At 56.6% G+C, this 19,102-nt stretch overlaps 1 protein-coding gene and 2 long non-coding RNA genes across 5 annotated transcripts; all 3 read left to right on the forward strand.

The window, feature by feature from the left end:
- The first annotated feature begins 1,257 nt into the window (after positions 1 to 1,257).
- On the forward strand, positions 1,258 to 18,592 carry LOC135307675 (uncharacterized). Its single transcript, XR_010368364.1, has 6 exons — positions 1,258 to 1,319; positions 15,741 to 15,812; positions 15,900 to 15,998; positions 16,443 to 16,556; positions 17,185 to 17,355; positions 17,886 to 18,592. It is a non-coding gene; the product is annotated as an uncharacterized LOC135307675 (long non-coding RNA).
- LOC135307674 (uncharacterized) lies at positions 9,088 to 10,895 on the forward strand. The gene is made up of 7 exons (XR_010368363.1): positions 9,088 to 9,149; positions 9,354 to 9,425; positions 9,513 to 9,614; positions 10,044 to 10,160; positions 10,475 to 10,546; positions 10,647 to 10,706; positions 10,794 to 10,895. It is a non-coding gene; the product is annotated as an uncharacterized LOC135307674 (long non-coding RNA).
- LOC135307673 (uncharacterized) lies at positions 11,358 to 15,384 on the forward strand. Of its 3 annotated transcripts, none has more exons than XM_064432067.1 (10): positions 11,358 to 11,461; positions 12,121 to 12,192; positions 12,281 to 12,361; positions 12,449 to 12,550; positions 12,981 to 13,097; positions 13,417 to 13,488; positions 13,577 to 13,648; positions 13,736 to 13,837; positions 14,286 to 14,393; positions 15,046 to 15,384. In XM_064432067.1, exons 1-10 carry the CDS (start codon positions 11,440 to 11,442, stop codon positions 15,141 to 15,143), a joined length of 846 nt encoding a protein of 281 aa, XP_064288137.1. In that variant the 5' UTR covers positions 11,358 to 11,439; the 3' UTR covers positions 15,144 to 15,384. The 3 variants fall into 3 exon arrangements, with proteins under 3 accessions (XP_064288137.1, XP_064288138.1, XP_064288140.1); XM_064432068.1 differs by having other exon boundaries at positions 13,748 to 13,837; XM_064432070.1 differs by having other exon boundaries at positions 12,461 to 12,550.
- Positions 18,593 to 19,102: the final 510 nt, after the last annotated feature.

Genomic DNA, 19,102 nt, shown 5'->3' on the forward strand with positions numbered 1-19,102 from the left:
ATTGTCCCCTTCCCCATTCCCAGTGAGGAATGTTTTCATCTGATCCAGCTGTCTCTTTTCCATTCTCCAGAAATGAAAGGAGAGCCTGCGGAGAAAGAAGCATTTCCCGGAGGAAGCAGTGGTTGCATGCCAGCCTCAGCTCCAGGAAGGGAGGCCATGCCAGGCACAGGCACAGGAGGTAATTGCTGTGCCTCTGGGCCTGAGCCCTGCTGAGGCTTGAGCTGCCCTCTCTGCTGTTTGGCAGTGCGGGCACAGCCTGGACTAGAGCAGCACAGCCCAGGGGAATTATCCCGAGCAGGCTCAGGGCACTGAGCAGTCCTGCTGGGGTCCCTCCAATGGAGACATGTCCTGAAACCTGGGAGTGACTGCACGGGGTGCCCACGGTGGGGAAAGGACAGAGGGGGAGAGCAAGGCTCCAGTGTGTCCTGAGAGGGCCTGGCTGTTTGCTCTTGGGATCTTGGAGCTGTCTCAGCAGAAGGAGGGCAGGAGGGAGTGTAGGAGGGAGGGATGGATAGCTGTGGCACTGCCTGCTGCAGTTTTCCCCAGGGCTTTAGGGAGGATTTTCTGTGAGTTTGAGGGAGAGAACCCCGGGGCCCTGGGCTACTCCAGCCACCCCTCCCAGGGATGTTGCTGAGGGCAGGGAAAGAGTGTGGAGAGTGATCAGGAGCCAGCCCAGAGCTCCCCAGGCCCCTGGGCAGCTTTGGCCATGTCCATTCCATCTGGCTCCCATGGCCTTACCTGACCCCCTTGCAGTGCCCTTTTCCCTGTAGCATTAGGGGTTCCCAGCATGCCACAGATATGGTTCTGATCTCTGCTCCCTTTTAGACTGGAGTCGTGACATGGGTTTTCAGGAAGTCCTGATGAAGGATGGTTTGAAGTTCCTGGAGGATGCTGGAGGCAAGTTTTCATTCTGCCCTTCCTGAGTGAATAATCAGGATCAATGCAACAAAAGCTCATTTATAAACCATTTCCCTTAACATTATGTAAAGGCTGAAGGATTCTGAGAATCTTTCCCTTCTCCCTTCTGGATCCCTGAGGGATCCCTCAGGATCGCTGTCAGTGGGACGAAGGAGCATTGATCTTTCAGTCCTCCTCCCGTGTGCTGTGCCAGTGTGTCCTTCTGTGTGCTCTGTGCAGTCAAAGAGAAGAGCAGAGAGGGAAGGGGCCAGGCCCAGGGCTGTGCCCCGGGGCTGAGCCTTGTGGGCAGCCTGAGGATCTCCTGCAGTGCCACAGGAGCTCTTCTGTCCTGCCTTTCTTTGCAGCTGAACCTGCCGGTGAAGGCCCCACATCCAGGACTGAGCCTCTGGGAGATGCTGAGGGTAGGTCAAGGCCTTTCCCCTGGGAGAGCTGCCAGCTCAGAGCCCAAAGCTGGGCCAGGGAGGCAGCGCTGCAGGTGCCAGCACAGAACCATGCACGTGTGTGCTCGCGCCCTGCACGATCCCCTCACCACTCCTGCGGCTCAGTGGTGCCCGTGCAGATCAGCAGAGATGGCAGAAGCTTCTGTGGCTGTTGAGTTACAGGTGTGTCTGCAGGGAGGACTTCTCCAGCTCCAGGGCTGGATGCTTGGCCCCAACCCAGCTCCCATGGCAGGGGTGAGTAGTGTGTCCCTGCTGACCCCACAGGCTGAGCCCTGCTTTTGTGGGATCCATTCCTGGGAAATGGAACTACTTTCTCTTAAGGTCCTCCAAAAGGAAAGACCCAAGATACTGCAGCCAAAATGTCTCATGACTCAGATGAATTCCTGACACAAACACAGAAGAAAGCACCCGGAGGACAAGGTGGGTGCATTTCCCTCATGCTTCCCCTGGGACTCAGCAGCCGGGGGCTTTGGCTGCACATCTGGACACGCCGTGCCCGGCACAGTGGGAAGGGATCCATGGCAGCCTCGCTGCCCCGCTGCTGCTTTCACACCCTGCAGGGCTGTTTCCCATTCTGGCCTGGCTGCAATTCCTCCCCAGCCTCTGCAGGATGGAATTTGGCATTAGCTGATAGGGTGCCCCAACTGTACTGTGGGCCTGAGATCCCCTGCCATTTCCCAGTCTCTGAGAAGATCAGGAGGTGCAGCTGTTTGCTCATGGGAGTGCACTGGCCTAGCCCAAATTACCTGGGCTTTTTCCTGGTCTTTATCTGTGACTTTGACAAGCATTTCCTGATGAAGATGCCACTTCCCCAGTGGGGAATGTTTCCATTTGATCCAGTTGTCCCTTTTTTCCTTTTTCAAGTGATGGACCAAAAGGCTCTGCAGGAGGAGGAACACTCAGGGAGAAGCAGTGGCTCACTGGCAGCGCTAGCTGCAGGAAGGAAGGCGATGGCAGACACGGGCACAGGCACAGCAGGTAATTGCTGTGCTGGGCTCAGCCCTGGCCGGGGCTGTGTGGCAGCAGCTCTTCCCCCAGGGCCTGCCCTTGCCCAGCCCGGCAGCAGCCAAAGCTGGAGGCGCCTCGGCTTCCAGGCCTCTGGAGCTGGTTCAGAGCCCGGGGAAACGGGACTGGTGCAGCAACGTCCCTGGCGCTGCAGCTGCTGCGGAGCTGGCCCTGAGTGCCCAGAGGCCCAAGGCACAGGAGCAGCCCCGAGCGGGAGCCCTGCCGCCAGCCTAGGGCCAGAGCCAGCCCTGGCTCCCGACTGGGCAGGGGCTGCGCTGGGTCCTGAGAGGGCCTGAGCCTGTCCCCTGGGGCTGGGGGAGCTGTCACGGGGCAGGGAGGGCCAGGGCTGGCAGTGGCTGCTCAGGGATGGCTTTGGCCCGTGTCCCTGGCAGCAGCCACTGCCCAAGCAGCTGCGCTGCCCCCGGGCTCTCCTCCCGGCCTGCTGGGCTTTGTTGGCTGGCACAGCCTGTGCCAAGGGCCGGCAAGGTGCCTGCAGGCCCCAGCTCTGGGGGAAACAGAGAACGTCCTGCCCATATCCACCGTGCTGCCAGCTCAGCAGTGCAGCACAGCACGGGCTCACGCTCCCCATTGCTCCCACAGATGTAGCCGGCAGCACAACACGTGTTCCCGATGCCCAGAAGGGCCTCAGAAGCGGTTTGTGTCAGGGAACTCGCTGTTTGTTGGAGTTAATGGCCATTGTGGCTGGTGGGGAGCTTGTCTTCACGTTGTGCTGCATTGGAATCTGGTATTCCTGGAAGAGAAGACGGTGAGTGTTTTGTTGCTCTCCCCCTCAAACAGCTTCTTTTGAAAGTCTACTGCAGACAGGGAACATTCCCAGCGAGATTGCAGTGGAGTTGTGGCCAGTCCATGGTTCTCCAAATAAGTCTACTGAGGGTTCTGCTGCTGCCCAGTGCTTCCATTGGCCTCTCAATTGCTGGGCCTTGTCCTGGGGGCCCCGCTGGGGCAGCAGCCAGAGCTGGCTCTCACTGAGGCTGCCTGGCCAAGAGCAGCCCAGGGGCACGGGGCAGAAGCAGAGGGAGGTGGGGAGGAGAAAGAGCAGGGCCGAGGTTGCCCTTGAAAGGCAGAGGCGCTCTGGGGCCCGCTCCTGGCCAGGGACCCTGCCCAGAGCCGTGCCCTGCTGGCCGGGGCCTTGAGGGGCAGCTGTCCAGCTGGGCCCAGCTGTGCCAGCAGCTCCAGCCGTGCTGGGGAGCCTTGCCAGCTCTGGGCCCTGCTGTGCACGAGGGTCCCTGTGTGCCACTGGCAGCTGGGGCCTCAGACACCTCCTCTCTTCACAGGCACCATCTTGAAGAAAAGCTGAAAGCTGGTGGCTGGTCACGAGACCTCTACAGCCAGAAGAGCAATAGCAGCAGCTCTGAGTCTGATGATGAGTCTGATGAGTTTATATTTGCCCCTCCAACCCTTGTGGTGCTTTGAGGCAACAGGCCCAACACTCCATGCAGGGCTGAAGGTGAAAGCCCTAGAACAGGATTTAGAAGTGCTCAAGTTAGCACTGTCTGAGAACTTCCAAAATCACCTCTTCCCTGTTAATAAAGAGATGGAGCTGTCACCCCAGTCTCTGATGGCAGTAGCAGCAAAGGCCACCTGGTACCAGCACTGGCTGAGCTCCCTGCCCAGGGGCAGCTGGGGATGGGCATGGTGTGGGCAGGCAGGAGCCAGGCAGGGGCTGCTGCGACCAGCGGTGGGGCCCCGAGGGGATGGGGCAGCCCATGCTGAGCGTCCCTGGGCTGAGGGACATTTCCTTCCGTGGGATCATCTGGGCCCACACCTCCTCCAGTGCCATGCCCAGGAAAAGAGGGAAGCCATCAAGAGTATCTCCAGGGACACAGCCTGACCAGCAATGTCAGCAGGCAAAACAAAGCTCCTCCCTAATTAACACACACTGGATAGGACCTAATTGATGGGCCATCACCAATGCAGGGTGCTGCACAGGGTCTGCTGCTCTCAGCCAGGGCCAGAAGGAAGGGAAGGGAAGGGAAGGGAAGGGAAGGGAAGGGAAGGGAAGGGAAGGGAAGGGAAGGGAAGGGAAGGGAAGGGAAGGGAAGGGAAGGGAAGGGAAGGGAAGGGAAGGGAAGGGAAGGGAAGGGAAGGGAAGGGAAGGGAAGGGAAGGGAAGGGAAGGGCTGTGTGGCCTCAGGGTCTGACAGGGCTGGATAGCAGCCCCAGAGACACAACAACCCAGGTGCAACCAGACTTTATTTCCAGGTTGAAACACTCGGCACAGCTGGCCTGGACTTCCCTGTAGGGCACGTGGGGGCTTTGGAGTCCCCCTAAGGTGCACGAGGGGCTGGGGTCCCTTGCGGCACACCCAGGGATATTTTAGGTTTCCTCTGAGGCATGGAGGGCACTGGGGTCCACTTCAAGTCATGCAAGGGATTTGGAATCCTGTGTGAGGCATGCAGAGGGTTTGGGATCTCTCCCAAGGTGTGCAGTGAAATAAATGGGCAGGAGATCTTTCTCCTTTTTAATGCCTTTATTAAGAAGAATCAGCTCAGGTGGGGAGAAATTGACAGGTCGTGCCCACACCGCCGTTGCTCCCAGGCGTGGCACGAAGGAGGAGGATGATGCAGCTTTGTCCGCTGGTCTGCAGACAGAGCTGGGGACTCTGTCCTCACGGGAGAGTCGTAGAGTCCTAGCTTGTTTGTTTAAAAACCCAGGGTGTCTCTTTAATCAGTATCTTTTTAGGTTAGGGTGAGAAACAAAAAGGTCCAAGCAGGTATGGGACTATGCTCCCATCCTTAGACGTCACTTAAGTCACTTGTTGGCTCGTGATTTTAGGGGTTTTTCTTGTAAAAACTGTAAAACTGTAAAAACCCAGGGTGCAATGCATTTCTCATTTGCATGCTGGCTCTGGTGTCACTGCCCATTCTCTTTACCCTGGAGGGTCTTTCCTGGTGTCTTCTTGGCAAGCGGCCAGCATCAGGGAAACAATAGTTAATCACTGGCCATTAACGGGTAATTAAGAACTTTTTCTTTGGCAGAGAAACCAAAGAAGTCTGACCGGTCTGACTTGTTTTTTTTAACTCTGAAACTTAAAAAAAAATACAACTTTCTATTCATAACATGCAGGGTGCTGGGATCTCTCCTGAGGCAAATGTCGGGGTTCTGGGGTCTCATTTCACATGTAGAAAGAGCTGTGGACTCTCGTAAGCGTGCAGGTGCTTTGTGTCCCACCTGCTGCACGCAGTGGAGCTGGAGTGTCTGCTGAGGCACGCAGGGGACGGGGACCTCCAGCAGTCCCTCCCGGGCCCGTGCGGCTCGGGGCTGCCGCGGCCCAGGGCCAGCCGCCATGCCGGGATGGCGGTGGCGAGGCGTCGAGGCGGAGCTGCCCCGCCGGGTCGCGCTGCACCGGCAGAGAAAAGCCAAATGTGACAGACTAAACTTGACTCTAGGAAAGGGATGCCTCAGCAGAGGGTCTGGGGACCTGTGGTGCCAGCCAGTGGCCCGGCACTCGGACACAGCAGGAAGACCCCAGACTATCACACTTCACCTGGGAGGGTAGAAAAGCTCAGGGGTTCTTTGTTCAAGATCCCCCAGAGGCACCAGCTGAAGCTGCCATAGATCCACCTTGATAAAATTGTTTAAAAAGATCCAGAGGTCTGACACTCTGCTGTGGAGGACATTCCACAGGTCATATTTGCCCAATTATCCAATCAAAAAAAACAAAAAAACAAACCCAAACAAAATGAAATAAAACAGCAATTTGAATTATGTAGCTTAATGTATACACAATTGAATACACTCAAAATATTGACAATATCATTTCGGATAAATTACGAATAATTTGGTCGTGATAATAGCATATAAGCAAAAATAACCTCACGGGGTATGCGTGGGGTATGGAGTGCAGGGCTTTTGGACCCCCGTCACCTCATGTACAAGCTTGTCAAGCCAACATTCCCCTTTTTATGCTGTATGTCCTTACCATCTCCTCCCATTTTCAATTCATCACACTTGTATCACTGCCCTCATCATCACCTTTACCACTCATGCTCCACACTTCTTTAAGTAAGTTGTACCACTCTTTGGGGATCTTCTTTGAGGAAGGCCTCTCCTCTTCCTCCATGTCCTGGAGTTCACCTTTTGGATTACACATGCGCACCAAGCTGCTACAGTATAAGCCAATAGTGTGTTCTAACATTAAAACAGTGAATCTCATATAATCAGCATTTTACTGGTGTCCAACCAAATTCTCCTCTCTTCCAACTAAATTCAGTCATTGTTATCTCTTGCTTCCTCCTGTTCTGAACATCTGCAGGAGAACGGTGGGGAGGGGGGGGGGAACCCTCCATTCCTTTTCTTGCTTGGCATTACACCTTTAACTGTTTTATTATTTCCAAATATTAATTACTTTATCAATATTGATTACTCTTTCAATCTTGTCAGCATGAATCATATCTATTTACCACACACAGTTCTCATCTTTTGGGCATTTAGGAGCTTTTCACTTTGCTTTGCACCCAAGGAAAATATACCCCCAAATGTGCACAAATAACTCCTTCAGCATGTCCTCCTTTCAGCTGTTTTTTCCATTGTTCTCTGCTATCTTGTCCTCATCTTTCCACAATTCCTGTGTCTATTCAAGTCCAGCCTGGGACCGTGCATGCATTTGCTTTAGTTCTGTAGTGATTTATGCCCAGCCATCCTGCCAACCACACCCATTTCAATGTTGCAACAACCTAACTCTGGGCTGCAGTATGTGAATCACACTCTGCTGTGTGAGCTGGCAGAGCACCAGAGCAGGCACTGAAGAAGGGGCATTCGGTACATTAGTGAAGTGAGTGCTGGAACCTGGGCTAGCTCTTAGAACTCCGGCACTACGGCAGGAGTCGGGAACTGCCTCGCTATGGGGATTTACCAGAAGCAGAGCCTTTAGTGCCACTTGCTCTCCAGTGCCAGACACAAGCCACGACAGGGACGAGGCACAGGAGAAAGGAGGAGGCGTCCCGTCTTCAGGTTCTGCAAGGAACACCTTAGTCCAGGCGAAGAGAACAGGATGAGAAGCCCCTAGCTGTACTGCCCAAGGGGTTTTGTACACATACAAGTCATGGGGTGGATGCAAACAATGAACCAATAGGGAATCCTCAGGAGAGGAGTGAGGGGATTACAATAAGTGTCTGGGGCCAATTGGGGTAGGAGGGTGGAGAGGATGAGTCACAAGGGCCAATGGGGTTTCCAGGAGTAGGGGAATTCCACAGGGGAATTGCAGTCATGGATTACCCAAAGATTTGGGAACCAAGGTGTTGGGTTGCCTTGACAGGCAGGGAAAGAGCTGGAACAAGGGGTGGAGAAGGGCACGAGGGACAGTTTGGAGGGAGGGTAAAACCCACAGGTAAACCAACTCAGGAAAAACATGGGGGCACAACAGAGCCCTTAAACAAGACTTGAAATGGAATCAATAAAATAAATTTGAACTGCAACAATCAAGAGCATCTTGAGGGACGCAGCCTGACCAGCAATGTCAGCAGGCAAAAGAAAGGTTTTGCTGAGCAATGGCCCTTTGATGAAGCAAACCATTTACAATCAGGGCAGTCCATTCATGCGGATGGGCGCACACTTTGGGGGTACAGCTGAGGCCATGAGGTCACAGCAGGGCTCTGGGGTCACAGCAGGCTGAGCTCTCAGCAGGCCCTGAGGTCACAGAGGTGCCAGAGGTGCCAGAGCCCCGTGGTTGCACAGCAGCACAGGGAGCCAGCAGTCAGTCCCTGAGCACAACTGTTGCGGCAGCAGCGGCGGTGGCAGCAGCGGTGCTGACGTTGGGACAGCGGTGTCGGGACAGCGGTGGCAGCAAGAGTTGCGGGACTGGCGGAGGACAAGGCACCATGGCCCTTGCTCTGCGCCTCCTACTCCTGCTGCTCCTGGCCGTGGCCCTGCCTGCCAGGGCTGCCCAGGCTGCTCCACTGCAAGCGTGGCGAGCAGGTGAGCCGGCAGCCTGGCTGCCCTTTCCTGGGACAGCGCTCCCTGCTCCCTGGGAAGCGCTGGGGATGGTTTTGCCCAGGGCTTTAGGGAGGGTTTCCTCTGTGGGAGGGAGAGAGACCCCACGGGCCCTGGGCTACTCCAGCCACCCCTCCGGAGATGTTGCAAAGGGCCTGCAAAGAGGTTGAAGAGTGACCAGGAGCCAGTCCAGAGCTCCACAGGCCCCTGTGCAGCATTGGCCATCTCCATTCGCATCTGGCTCCCACAGCCTTACCCAACCCCTGCAGTGACCAGTTCCCTAAGTCAGAAGGGGATCCCAGCACACCATGGAAATGGTTCTGATCTCTGCTCCCTTCTAGACTGGAATCATGACATGGGTTTTCAGGAAGTCCTGATGAAGGATGGTTTGAAGTTCCTGGAGGATGCTGGAGGCAAGTTTTCACTCTGCCTTTCCTGAGTAAATAATCAGGATCAATTCAACAAAAGCTCACTTATTAACCAGTTCCCTTAACATAATCTTAAGGTTGAAAGAATCTGGAAACCTTGCCCTGCTCCCTTCTGGAGGCCTGAGGGCTCCCACAGAATCACTGTCAGTGGGAGGAAGGAGCATTTAGCTTTCAATCTTCCTCCTGTGTGCAATGCCAGTGTGTCCTTCTGTGTGCTCTGTGCAGTCACAGAGAAGAGCAGAGAGGGAAGGGGCCGGGCCCAGGGCTGTGCCCCGGGGCTGAGCCTTGTGGGCAGCCTGAGGATCTCCTGCAGTGCCACAGGAGCTCTTCTGTCCTGCCTTTCTTTGCAGCTGAACCTGCCGGTGAAGGCCCCAATTCCAGGACTGAGCCTCTGGGAGATGGTGAGGGTAGGTCAAGGCCTTTCCCCTGGGAGAGCTGCCAGCTCAGAGCCCAAAGCTCGGCCAGGGAGGCAGCGCTGCAGGTGCCAGCACAGAACCATGCACGTGTGTGCCCTCGCCCTGCGCGATCCCCTCACTGCCGCTGCTGCGGCTCAGTGGTGCCCATGCAGATCAGCAGAGATGGCAGAAGCTTCTGTGGCTGTTGAGTTACAGGTGTGTCTGCGGGGAGGACTTCTCCAGCTCCAGGGCTGGATGCTTGGCCCCAACCCAGCTCCCATGGCATGCGTGAGTAGTGTGACCCTGCTGACCTCAAAGGCTGAGCCCTGCATTTGTGGGATCCATTCCTGGGAAATGGAAGTATTTTTCTCTAAGTTCCTCTGACAGGGAAGATGCAAGACACAAGAGACAAGATATCCCTGGAACCACCCAAACAGACGAAGCAAGAGCTGAAGGAAATGCGGCAGGGAGGACAAGGTGGGTGCATTTCCCTCATGCTTCCCCTGGGACTCAGCAGCCGGGAGCTTTGGCTGCACATCTGGACACGTCGTGCCCGGCACAGCAGGAAGGGATCCATGGCAGCCTCGCTGCCCCGCTGCTGCTTTCACGCCCTGCAGGGCTGTTTCCCAGCCTGGCCTGGCTGCAGCTTCTGCCCAGCCTCTGTATGAAGGCATTTGGCATCAGCTGACAGGCAGCCCAAACTGCAACACACCCTGAGATCCCCCACAATATCCAACCCTGCAGATTAGGAAAAGGGGGGCTGTTTGGAGGTGGAAGTGCTCTCATCATGCCACTGTTATCTGGACATTTTCCTGCTCCATAAATTTCACAAATATTACCTCTGATGCCACCGCCCAAGTGGGAAACAGCCCCATCTGATGTATCTGTCTCCCTTCCTTTGTCAAGAGATGGACATAGTGCTTCAGTGGAAGGTGGCATTTCTTGAAGGAAGCACTCCATCTTCGGTGCCAGCCCCTGCTGCAGGAAGGAAGGCAATGCCAGACACGGGCACAGCCACAGCAGGTAATTGCTGTGCCGGGCTCAGCCCTGGCCGGGGCTGTGTGGCAGCAGCTCTTCCCCCAGGGCCTGCCCTTGCCCGGCAGCAGCCAAAGCTGGAGGCGCCTGGGCTTCCAGGCCTCTGGAGCTGGTTCAGAGCCCCGGGGAAACGGGACTGGTGCAGCAACGTCCCTGGCGCTGCAGCTGCTGCGGAGCTGGCCCTGAGTGCCCAGAGGCCCAAGGCACAGGAGCAGCCCCGAGCGGGAGCCCTGCTGCCAGCCCACGGCTAGAGCCAGCCCTGGCACACAATGGAAACAGTTCTCATCTTGGTTTGCTTCCAGACTGGGAGGCTGGGAAGGATTCTCCATTAGCCTGGCGCTCTGAAGTTGTGAAGCCCTCCGAGCATTCTGCAGGTATGTTCTCACTATCTCTACAAGGCGTAATGTTTGACTGACTGGTCAGGACCAGGTGACAGAAGCTTCTCTGGATGTTGTGTTACATGCGTGTCTGCAGGGACGACCTCACCAACTCCTACCTTGGATGGTGCACAAAAGCCCAGCTCCCATGGCAGGGGTGAGTAGTGTGTCCCTGCTGACCCCAAAGGCTGAGCCGTGCTTTTGGGAGATCCATTCCTGGGAAATGGAACTACTTTCTCTTAAGGTCCTACAACAGGAGATGCCAAAGACATGGCAGGCAGGAAATTCCAGGACCCATTAGAAATCATGTGGCAAATGCTGAAGGAATGTCTGCAGAGAAGACAAGGTGGGTGCATTTCCCTCATGCTGCCCCTGGGACTCAGCAGCCAGGGGCTTTGGCTGCACATCTGGACACGCCGTGCCCGGCACAGCAGGAAGGGATCCATGGCAGCCTCGCTGCCCCGCTGCTGCTTTCACGCCCTGCAGGGCTGATTCCCAGCCTGGCCTGGCTGCAGCTTCTGCCCAGCCTCTGCAGGAAGGCATTTGGCATCAGCTGACAGGCAGCCCCAATTGCACCACAGTCCATGCCCACCCTCTGATCCCCTGCAATTTCCTGGTGTCCAGGCAGATCAGATGTTGGGGCTGTTTGGGGAAGGAAGCAGCCTTGGGTTGTCCCAAAATCCTGGGTGTTTTCTGATCCTTATCCATTGCTTTCACAAGTGATGCCTCCTGAAATTGTCCCCTTCCCCATTCCCTGTCAGGAATGTTTCCATCTGACCCAGCTGTCTCTTTTGCATTCTCCAGAAATCAAAGGAGAGCCTGCGGAGAAAGAAGCATTTCCCGGAGGAAGCAGTGGTTTTGTGCCAGCCTCTGCTGCAGGAAGGGAGGCCATGCCAGGCACAGGCACAGGAGGTAATTGCCGTGCCTCTGGGCCTGAGCCCTGCTGAGGCTTGAGTTGCCCTCTCTGCTGTTTGGCAGTGCGGGCACAGCCTGGATTGGACCGGCACAGCCCAGGGGAATTATCCCGAGCAGGCTCAGGGCACTCGGGTACTGAGCAGTCCTGCTGGAGTCCCTCCATGGGAGACATGTCCTGAAACCTGGGAGTGACTGCACGGGGTGCCCACGGTGGGGAAAGGACAGAGGGGGAGAGCAAGGCTCCAGTGTGTCCTGAGAGGGCCTGGCTGTTTGCCCTTGGGATCTGGGGGGTTTCCCCACAGAAGGAGGGCATGAGGGACAGAGGGAGGGAGGGAGGCATAGCTGTGTCACTGCCTGCTGCAGTTTGCCCCCGTGCTTTAGGGAGGATTTCCTCTGTGTCTGAGGGAGAGAGCCCCAGGGCCCTGTGCTGCTCCAGCCACCCCTCCCAGGGATGTTGCTGAGGGCAGGGAAAGAGTGTGGAGAGTGAGACCAGGAGCCAGCCCAGAGCTCCCCAGGCCCCTGTGCACCTTTGGCCATGTCTATTCACATCTGGCTCCCACGGCCTTACCCGACCCCCCTTGCAGTGCCCAGTTCCCTGTGGCAGAAGGGGATCCCAGCACACACTGGAAAGTGTTCTCATCTGTGCTCCGTTCTAGATGAGGGTGCTGGGAAGGCTTCTCCATCAGCTTGGATGAAGAAAGTTTTGAAGCCTTTGGAGCCTCCTGCAGGTATGTTCTCAGTGTGCCACCAAGGAAGAATTGTAGACAAGCGGGCAGGAAGCAGGTGACAGAAGCTTCTGTGGCTGTTGTGTTACAGATGTGTCTACAGGGAGGACTTCTCCAGCTTCTCCAGCTCCTACCTTGGATGCTATACGCAAGCCCAGCTCCCATCACAGGGGTGAGTAGTGTGTCCCTGCTGACCTCAAAGGCTGAGCCTTGCTTTTGTAGGATCCATTCCTGGGAAATGGAAATATTTTTCTCTAAGGTACTCCAACAGGGAAAGTCCAAGATACAACAGATAAGATGTCCCTGCAACCATCCAAACAGATTAGGCAAGAGCTGAAGGAACCCCTGCAGACAAGAGAAGGTGGGTGCATTTCCCTCATGCTTCCCCTGGGAGTCAGCAGCCGGGGGCTTTGGCTGCACATCTGGACACGCCGTGCCCGGCACAGCGGGAAGGGATCCATGGCAGCCTCGCTGCCCCGCTGCTGCTTTCACGCCCTGCAGGGCTGTTTCCCAGCCTGGCCTTGGCTGCAGCTTCTGCTCAGCCTCTGCCGGAAGTTATTTGGCATCAGCTGACAGGCAGCCCAAACTGTAACACACCCTGAGATCCCCCACTATATCCAGCCCTGCATATTAGGAAAAGGGTGGCTGTTTGGAGGTGGAAGAGCTCTCATTATGCCACTGGAATCTGGCCATTTTCCTGCTCCATAAATTTCACAAATATTACCTCTGATGCCACCGCCCAAGTGGGGAACAGCTCCATCTGATGCAGCTGTCTCCCTTCCTTTGTCAAGAGATGGACATAGTGCTTCAGTGGAAGGTGGCATTTCTTGAAGGAAGCACTCCATCTTCGGTGCCAGCCCCTGCTGCAGGAAGGAAGGCAATGCCAGACACGGGCACAGCCACAGCAGGTAATTGCTGTGCCGGGCTCAGCCCTGGCCGGGGCTGTGTGGCAGCAGCTCTTCCCCCAGGGCCTGCCCTTGCCCGGCCCGGCAGCAGCCAAAGCTGGAGGCGCCTCGGCTTCCAGGCCTCTGGAGCTGGTTCAGAGCCCCGGGGAAACGGGACTGGTGCAGCAACGTCCCTGGCGCTGCAGCTGCTGCAGAGCTGGCCCTGAGTGCCCAGAGGCCCAAGGCACAGGAGCAGCCCCGAGCGGGAGCCCTGCCGCCAGCCCAGTGCCAGAGCCAGCCCTGGCACACAATGGAAACAGTTCTCATCTTGGTTTGCTTCCAGACTGGGAGGCTGGGAAGGATTCTCCATTACCGTGGCGCTCTGATGTTGTGAAGCCCCCCGAGCATTCTGCAGGTATGTTCTCACTGTCCCACCAAGGCGTAATGTTTGACTGACTGGTCAGGACCAGGTGACAGAAGCTTCTGTGGCTGTTGTGTTACAGGCGTGTCTGCAGGGACGACATCACCAACTCCTACCTTGGATGCTGCACAAAAGGCCAGCTCCCATGGCAGGGGTGAGTAGTGTGTCCCTGTTGACCCCTCAGGCTGAGCCCTGCTTTTGTGGGGTCCATTGCTGGGAAATGGAACTACTTTCTCTTAAGGTCTTCCAACAGGAGAGACCAAAGACATGGCAGGCAAGAAATTCCAGGACCCATTAGAAATCATGTGGCAAATGCTGAAGGAATGTCTGCAGAGAAGACAAGGTGGGTGCATTTCCCTCATGCTTCCCCTGGGACTCAGCAGCCAGGGGCTTTGGCTGCACATCTGGACACGCCGTGCCTGGCAGAGCGGGAAGGGATCCATGGCAGCCTCGCTGCCCCGCTGCTGCTTTGACGCCCTGCAGGGCTGTTTCCCAGCCTGGCCTGGCTGCAGCTTCTGCCCAGCCTCTGCAGGAAGGCATTTGGCATCAGCTGACAGACAGCCCCAATTGCACCACAGTCCATGCCCACCCTCTGATCCCCTGCAATTTCCTGATGTCCAGGCAGATCAGATGTTGGGGCTGTTTGAGGAAGGAAGCAGCCTTAGGTTGTCCCAAAATCCTGGGTGTTTTCCTGATCCTTATCCATTCCTTTCACAAGTGATGCCTCACCTTTCCCATTCCCAGTCAGGAATGTTTCCATCTGATCCAGCTGTCTCTTTTCCATTTTCCAGAAATCAAAGGAGAGCCTGTGCAGATGGAAGCACTCCCCAGAGGAAGCAGTGGTTCCGTGCCAGCCTCGGCTGCAGGAAGGGAGGCCATGCCAGGCACAGGCACAGGAGGTAATTGCCGTGCCTCTGGGCCTGAGCCCTGCTGAGGCTTGAGCTGCCCTCTCTGCTGCTTGGCAGTGCGGGCACAGCCTGGACTAGAGCGGCACAGCCCAGGGGAATTATCCCGAGCAGGCTCAGGGCACTCGGGTCCTGAGCAGTCCTGCTGGGGTCCCTCCATGGGAGACATGTCCTGAAACCTGGCAGTGACTGCACGGGGTGCCCATGGTGGGGAAAGGACAGAGGGGGAGAGCAAGGCTGCAGTGTGTCCTGAGACGGCCTGGCTGTTTGCCCTTGGGATCTGGGAGCTGTCCCAGCAGAAGGAGGGCAGGAGGGAGTGTAGGAGGGAGGCATAGCTGTGGCACTGCCTGCTGCAGTTTCCCCCAGGGCTTTAGGGAGGATTTTCTGTGAGTTTGAGGGAGAGAGCCCCAGGGCCCTGGGCTACTCCAGCCACCCCTCCCAGGGATGTTGCTGAGGGCAGGTAAAGATTGTTGAGAGTGATGAAGAGCCAGCCCAGAGCTCCCCAGGCCCCTGTGCAGCTTTGGCCATGTCCATTCCCATCTGGGTCCCATAGCCTTACCCGACCCCCTTGCAGTGCCCTTTTCCCTGTCGCATTAGGGGTTCCCAGCATGCCACAGATATGGTTCTGATCTCTGCTCCCTTCTAGACTGGAGTCGTGACATGGGTTTTCAGGAAGTCCTGATGAAGGATGGTTTGAAGTTCCTGGAGGATGCTGGAGGCAAGTTTTCATTCTGTCTTTCCTGAGTGAATAATCAGGATCAATGCAACCAAAGCTCATTTATAAACCATTTCCCTTAACATTATGTAAGGGCTGAAGGATTCTGAGAATCTTTCCCTGCTCCCTTCTGCATCCCTGAGGGATCCCACAGGATCACTGTCAGTGGGAGGAAGGAGCATTTAGCTTTCAGTCCTCCTCCCGTGTGCTGTGCCAGTGTGTCCTTCTGTGTGCTCTGTGCAGTCACAGAGAAGAGCAGAGAGGGAAGGGGCCGGGCCCAGGGCTGTGCCCCGGGGCTGAGCCTTGTGGGCAGCCTGAGGATCTCCTGCAGTGCCACAGGAGCTCTTCTGTCCTGCCTTTCTTTGCAGCTGAACCTGCCGTTGAAGGCCCCACATCCAGGACTGAGCCTCTGGGAGATGCTGAGGGTAGGTCAAGGCCTTTCCCCTGGGAGAGCTGCCAGCTCAGAGCCCAAAGCTGGGCCAGGGAGGCAGCGCTGCAGGTGCCAGCACAGAACCATGCACGTGTGTGCCCTCGCCCTGCACGATCCCCTCACCGCTGCTGCGGCTCAGTGGTGCCCGTGCAGATCAGCAGAGATGGCAGAAGCTTCTGTGGCTGTTGAGTTACAGGTGTGTCTGCAGGGAGGACTTCTCAAGCCCCAGGGCCAGATGCTTGGCCCCAACCCAGCTCCCATGGCAGGGGTGAGTAGTGTGTCCCTGCTGACCCCACAGGCTGAGTCCCGCTTTTGTGGGATCCATTCCTGGGAAATGGAACTACTTTCTCTTAAGGTCCTCCAAAAGGAAAGTCCCAATTATTTGCCGCCAAAACGTCTCATGACTCAGATGAATTCTGGAGACAAACACAGAAGGAAGCACCCCGAGGACAAGGTAGGTGCATTTCTCTCATGCTTCCCCTGGGACTCAGCAGCCTTTGCCTTTGGCTGCACATCTGGACACGCCGTGCCCGGCGCAGCAGGAAGGGATCCATGGCAGCCTCGCTGCCCCGCTGCTGCTTTCACACCCTGCAGGGCTGTTTCCCAGCCTGGCCTGGCTGCAATTCCTCCCCAGCCTCTGCAGGATGGAATTTGGCATTAGCTGATAGGGTGCCCCAACTGTACTGTGGGCCTGAGATCACCTGCCATTTCCCAGTCTCTGAGAAGATCAGGAGGTGCAGCTGTTTGCACAAGGGAGTGCACTGGCCCAGCCCCAATTACCTGGGCTTTTTTTTGATCTTTACCTGTGACTTAGACAAGCATTGCCTCCTGAAGGTGCCACCTCCCCAGTGGGGAATATTTCCATTTGATCCAGTTGTCCCTTTTTTCCTTTTTCAAGTGATGGAACAAAAGGCTGTTCAGGAGGAGGAACACTCAGGGAGAAGCAGTGGCTCATTGGCAGCCCTAGCTGCAGGAAGGAAGGCAATGCCAGACACGGGCACAGCCACAGCAGGTAATTGCTGTGCCGGGCTCAGCCCTGGCCGGGGCTGTGTGGCAGCAGCTCTTCCCCCAGGGCCTGCCCTTGCCCGGCCCGGCAGCAGCCAAAGCTGGAGGCGCCTCGGCTTCCAGGCCTCTGGAACTCGTTCAGAGCCCCGGGGAAACGGGACTGGTGCAGCAACGTCCCTGGCGCTGCAGCTGCTGCGGAGCTGGCCCTGAGTGCCCAGAGGCCCAAGGCACAGGAGCAGCCCCGCGCGGGAGCCCTGCCGCCAGCCCAGGGCCAGAGCCAGCCCTGGCTCCCGAGTGAGCAGGGGCTGCGCTGGCTCCTGACAGGGCCTGAGCCTGTCCCCTGGGGCTGGGGGAGCTGTCACGGGGCAGGGAGGGCCAGGGCTGGCAGTGGCTGCTCAGGGATGGCTTTGGCCCATGTCCCTGGCAGCAGCCACTGCCCAAGCAGCTGCGCTGCCCCCGGGCTCTCCTCCCGGCCTGCTGGGCTTTGTTGGCTGGCACAGCCTGTGCCAAGGGCCGGCAAGGTGCCTGCAGGCCCCAGCTCTGGGGGAAACAGAGGACGTCCTGCCCGTATCCACCGTGCTGCCAGCTCAGCAGTGCAGCACAGCATGGTCTCACGGTCCCCATCGCTCCCACAGATGCAGCCGGCACCACAACACCTGTTCCCAATGCCCAGGATGGCCTCGGAAGGGGTTTCTATCAGGAAACAGGCTACTGGCTAGCAATACTGGCATTTATGTTTTGTTTGGAGCTTGTCTTCGTGTTGTGCTTGTTTGGAATCCGGTATTTGGAATCGGGAAGAGAAAACAGTGAGTGTTTTGTTGCTCTCCCCCTCAAACAGCTTCTTTTGAAAGTCTAACGTGGTCAGGGAACATTCCCATTGAGACTGCAGTGGGGTTGTGGCCAGTCCATGATTGTCCAAATAACTCTGCTGAGGGTTCTGCTGCTGCCCAGTGCTTCCACTGGCCTCTCAATTGCTGGGCCTTGTCCTGGGGGCCCCGCTGGGGCTGCAGCCAGTGCTGGCTCCCACTGAGGCTGCCTGGCCAAGAGCAGCCCCAGGGGCACGGGGCAGAGGCAGAGGGAGGTGGGGAAGAGAAAGAGCAGGGCCGAGGTTGCCCTTGAAAGGCAGAGGTGCTCTGGGGCCCGCTCCTGGCCAGGGACCCTGCCCAGAGCCGTGCCCTGCTGGCCGGGGCCTTGAGGGGCAGCTGTCCAGCTGGGCCCAGCTGTGCCAGCAGCTCCAGCCATGCTGGGGAGCCTTGCCAGCTCTGGGCCCTGCTGTGCACGAGGGTCCCTGTGTGCCACTGGCAGCTGGGGCCTCAGCCACCTCCTCTCTGCACAGGAGCACCTCGGGACAGGAGTTTAAAGACGGTGGCTGCACCTCACACCCAGAGAGCCTGAGCAGCTCCTCCAGCAGCAGGAACGGCCCGGACAGCCCTCTCAAGTGTTCTGTGAAGAGGACCCCAGAAGAGCCGTCGACAAGGAAGCGTCTTATTGCCCCGTAGATCCCACTGCCACCTGCTCTCCCCATGGGCCTCCCCAAGCTTCCTTTATTCCTTTTTTTCTCTCCGTCTGTCCCATCCCAGCCAACCCGAGTTCCGCTAGGGACCCCAGGACCAGCCCAGCACCTTCCAGCACCTCCTGAGACCAACACATCCCTTCCTCTGCCCCTGAGCCCCCTGGCCTTGCCCTCTAGGCAACACTGAAGGTTGTGGAGGATTTTGTGAACAGCTGGCTAGCTAACAAAGGTCACACTGACATAATACCGTTAATTAAGCAAGAAGGAGACGAGGATAGGAGTCAGCAGTCAGTGTCCAAACCTGGCAAGGGCACTGTGCCCTTGGTGCAACATCAGGATGGGGGAGAGGATCGTTAGTTAGAAACATGAAGAAAATATGTAAACAGCTGCAGCATAGTAGCCTCAAGAATGATAAGGTAGGCGTAGTTAGCTGATAAGTAACTAACCAATAATGAGCTCGCTTTTTGCAATATGTATTAGCCTCATTAACACCAATATAAATGTATGTGCCTATCAATAAAGTTTTGAGATTTGCTGATCACTCATATTGAGTGCCGCATTTCTTCCGCCAATTACCACAAATGGTGACCCCGGACGTGATATCGGTAATGGCAACCACGGTGGATCGGTGAACGAGTTCGGGTCCTACAGCAGCAAGGACGGCGAATAAGCACTGCTGAAAAAGCGAAAAGCGCCGCGCCCTGGGTGACCTTATAGAAGAGCCCGGCCGATACGTGCTGCCGAAACCTTGAAGGGCTGCAACAGCGCTGACGTTCTCAAAAATGGAAATGGAAAGGCAAGCAGCATATGATTTATTTACTTGCTTTTTAAAAAAGCGTCAGGTTAAGGGCATAGATTTGCAGAAAGAGCTCCCACAGTTGTTAGCCTATGGGTATGCACAAGGAGTTTTTCAAAATCCTCATACAGTGCATGAATTAACAGAGTGGCGTAAGCTCGGGGACAAGTTGTGGGAGGCAGCTATAGATGAGGATAAAACTGCAAGGAAGTTAGGAAAGCTATGGCGAGTCGTGCACAATGAG

Source organism: Passer domesticus, chromosome 9 (genome assembly GCF_036417665.1).
Source record: "Passer domesticus isolate bPasDom1 chromosome 9, bPasDom1.hap1, whole genome shotgun sequence".
Taxonomy (NCBI): domain Eukaryota; kingdom Metazoa; phylum Chordata; class Aves; order Passeriformes; family Passeridae; genus Passer; species Passer domesticus.